Source organism: Caenorhabditis remanei, chromosome X (assembly GCF_010183535.1).
Source record: "Caenorhabditis remanei strain PX506 chromosome X, whole genome shotgun sequence".
In the NCBI taxonomy this organism is placed as follows: Eukaryota; Metazoa; Nematoda; class Chromadorea; order Rhabditida; family Rhabditidae; genus Caenorhabditis; species Caenorhabditis remanei.
In genome coordinates, this window is record NC_071333.1 from 21,177,524 (window position 1) to 21,181,134 (window position 3,611).

A 3,611-nucleotide genomic window follows, 5' to 3' on the forward strand; every position below is an offset into this window, starting at 1 on the left:
GATCTCTAATTGATTTGGTTGGATGTAATTTGACTCCTTGAATCATTAGGCTAACGGGAGAACAGCACATCTGCTTCCTTGAGGGCGACCTGAACGATATTGTTTCACACTTACTGGGCGCCACTTCCATCTGCCACGTGTCAAACCACTTTGAAATTAATGCTAGATCATCTTGTAGTGACATTAGATTAGATGAGAATAACTTTAGATCATCAGCGAACAACAAGACCTCAGATTTTAGGCCATCACAAATGTCATTGACATACAGTAGGAATAGTAGAGGGCCAAGTACCGATCCTTGCGGAACTCCACTTTGTATCTTCATTGAGCTAGAGATATTCCCATTAACCATAATTCTTTGGTTTCGATGGGACAAAAAGGAAGTTAACCAGGCGAGCATATTTCCGGTAATACCGTAACCGCTAAGTTTAGAAATAAGCTTGGGCATTGACACTTTATCAAACGCTTTCTTGAAGTCGATATATACCGCAGTATAAGCTTTTTTTTTTTTTTGCTCATTCCCATTCATTACTGAAAAGCATTTTTGAAACCCTGTATACACGCTTTTTTAACTATTCTATTATTTATTGCCTTTTTATGAGATAAAGAAACATTAAAATGTTGAGATGAGCCATGATAGGATTATAGGATACATGAGAAAAAGGCAAAAAAACGAAATAATGATGAAACAAAATTATACATGATCAGAGTAACAGCTAGATGTAGAAAGAGTTGGTCTTTGAAGTTTTGTAGAATTTACTGTAGTTGCTGTTGAGAGCGGCGCTTGAAATTCCTCTGAAGAGAATAATAACAGTCAGTTAATAATGCAGGATGTATCTTACGTTCCGATATGTCCATTTACCAAAACCAACTCCTGCTGATGGCGGTTCGTATGACGCTCGTTTTATTTCTTTTCTGAAAAAATAGTATTGTGAAATGTATTTTGTGCCACCATCACTTACAAAGCCTCCCGGAGGCAAGAATGAAAACCACGAGTTGACATGAATGCGGCACTTGCAAGAGAAAGTGATTTGTAACGCTTTTTCTTCATAGGCAGAGACTCCCACGATGCGAGGCATCGAAGTGAAGAAAATCCATCACACCAAGAGTTGTTGTCAAGGGCGTCTTCCTCAATACCCAGATAGTTCAGAAAAAACGCTGAACAAAGAATTTTATTTTAAGCTGAAATGAAGAGTAACCGACTTCTAATATTTAAGTAGAGTTCTTCCGGGAAGATTTCCTGATTGATACAGGTTGTTTCGTAAGGAAGAGCCCAATTAGAACGTTGAATGTCAGTGGGTGTCTCACATGCTCGTTTCAATATTTGAAAAATTAATCGTTTCAACACAATATGTGTTTCGTCGTTTCTCCGGCTTCTTTCGTTAGGTCGATCGACAAGATAAATTTCTCCACCCTGTAATGAAGACATGACTTTACCGAGAAAGAAGGTGACTACTTACAGAAAACGGTGTGAAAGTGGGATACTTTAAACCGAGGCCTTTCGTTCTGTAAATAGCACCAACGAGGCCACGAAATTCCGGCTCTCCTTCGTGAGTTAACGGTGTTAAAGGCGGTAATTTTTTAGAAGTTAATAACTGCTGAAAATGTGTCCTATGTTTGTGAATAGAAAGAAATTAATGTACGTATAAGAGCTGTCCATGCATCATTATTGCCGAATAATTATGAGTGGAAATCATTTGAGGTGAGGGCATCGAAAATGAAGACACTTCCGAACACCACTTCTTAGCGATCGCGATCAATCTCCGGAATCCGTCGCAGATAAGAATCATAAACAATCCGACCCGCTTCAAATAAATCGAGTATTCCATTTGTTATACATTTACGAAGGAGTTCTTGCGCTAAAAATTGAATTTTGGATAGGATTAGAAGCGAATGACTCACTTGTGTAAGCGGGACCTGTTGAAGGAACAGCTTCAACTGAATTTCTGTTCAACGCGGACGGCGAGAACGTTGAGTGTGTTGCATAAGTGTGAATCTGACGGTTGAATTGGTTCGAATACTCATTGAAATGCAAATCATGTTGGTAACTTCCGTTTCCATTGGTAAACAGATGACTAGACGAAGTTCCATAATTGCTCATACACAGGAGTGCGAGGCGTAAGGTCCGCAACGAAAAGTTTTGAACTTACCGGCCGAGTCGCGATGCGTGTGCGTCGCGTTTTTCAGTGAAAGATACGACAAACACACGCTAAACTTGAACTTGGCACTCAGCCAAGTCTGTTTTTGGCACCGTGCCAACCGCTGAGCGACGGAGCGCATTTACGCGACCTTGCGTCGCTCATCCCTGTGCTCATATAACGCGTTCTCTGTAAGACTCGAGCAACGTGTGCCCTAGGGACAGATTTTTATACAAACATGTATTATGGGTCTCTAGTAACCCAAATCCACAATATTGGCTCCCGGCTCGCAGGTACGGTAGTACGGTAGGTGCTCAAAAATGCAAAAATGAAAATTTTTCAATTATGTCGTAGAAAGCTGAAATTTTTACCATGTTTCATAGGTGTAAAATAAAGTATTTCCACGAAGTTTCAAAACATGATTCAAAAAATTCGCCGAGTTATAAGAAAAAATCATCACTTTTTTAGAATTTTTAGAATTAAATTGAAAAAAAAGTGCCACTTTTGAAATAACATGTCTGACGATTTTTTTGTTTTAAATGAACCACTCAAAGTCCTTTTTAAAAAACAAGACTTCGCCCTATATCATCGATTCCCAACAGTCGAAAAGTGACAACGTTGAAAACTAAAAAAATCGAATTTTTGAATTTTTTGTTTTTCTCTTCAGAAATAAATAGTCCATGTTTTTTTGAGTATTTTTTGTATTGACCCTTTTAAATTTTCTTTACATTATCATACTAAGAAATTACAATTTTTGAAAAAAAAATTTTTTGATGATTTCTCTAGGCCCCTATGTACTATGACGATGCTCGAGTCTTACAGAGAACGCGTTATATCACAGCTGTCTTCCCTTGTGAAATTATTAAAATTTGAAAAACCGTATTTCTGGTGGTAACACTTTCATTATTATAGTCTTCATTTGAATCAATCTTGGTGGTAACTTTCTTCTGCTGTTTATCACGAAATCCCATAAGTTGAGTTCCAATGTTTCCGGGCTCTCCAGAGAATCGAACAGTTCCCATTTTAGAACTTTGGTGACCATCAGACAATCTAATCGGTTGAAAATCACTAATTTTACTCTCTTCAGCTACTGGATCAGTTTCACTTTCATTGATTAGACTGTGATCGCTAAATCCACCAGTTTCGGTCTCATCGCGCGCTTCAGTTTCATTTGAAACGACGCTTTCATCGGTTACACGGGATTTCTTCGTATTCGAGTTGTCAATGGAAGAAGATGATGACTTGGCTGGAAAATATAACGTATTATTATGAAGAAGTCGAATCGGTTACTTTTCAGCCTCCGCTTCTCTCCAAATAATTTCGTAACCAGTAAATTTGAGTGTTCCTCTTCTTTTTCTTTTCTTCTTCTTGTAAAACTCCGAGTTGCGTTTTTTGCTGTAATAAAGATTAGTATTATTAAGGTTACTGGTACATGCGTAGCTTACACATTTCTGATATCGGTGGAATTGGGAG

General features: G+C 38.2%; 2 protein-coding genes across 2 annotated transcripts; both read right to left on the reverse strand.

The window, feature by feature from the left end:
• Positions 1 to 756: 756 nt before the first annotated feature.
• On the reverse strand, positions 757 to 1,429 carry GCK72_026241 (uncharacterized protein; the record flags this gene model as incomplete). The annotated part of the gene is made up of 4 exons (XM_053736762.1): positions 757 to 795; positions 843 to 915; positions 963 to 1,158; positions 1,204 to 1,429. The coding sequence occupies 4 exons, from the start codon at positions 1,427 to 1,429 to the stop codon at positions 757 to 759; spliced, it is 534 nt and encodes a 177-aa protein (XP_053580328.1).
• A 314-nt stretch (positions 1,430 to 1,743) lies between these two features.
• GCK72_026242 (uncharacterized protein) lies at positions 1,744 to 2,101 on the reverse strand (the record flags this gene model as incomplete). The annotated part of the gene is made up of 2 exons (XM_053736763.1): positions 1,744 to 1,859; positions 1,903 to 2,101. The coding sequence occupies 2 exons, from the start codon at positions 2,099 to 2,101 to the stop codon at positions 1,744 to 1,746; spliced, it is 315 nt and encodes a 104-aa protein (XP_053580329.1).
• Between the last annotated feature and the right edge of the window lie 1,510 nt (positions 2,102 to 3,611).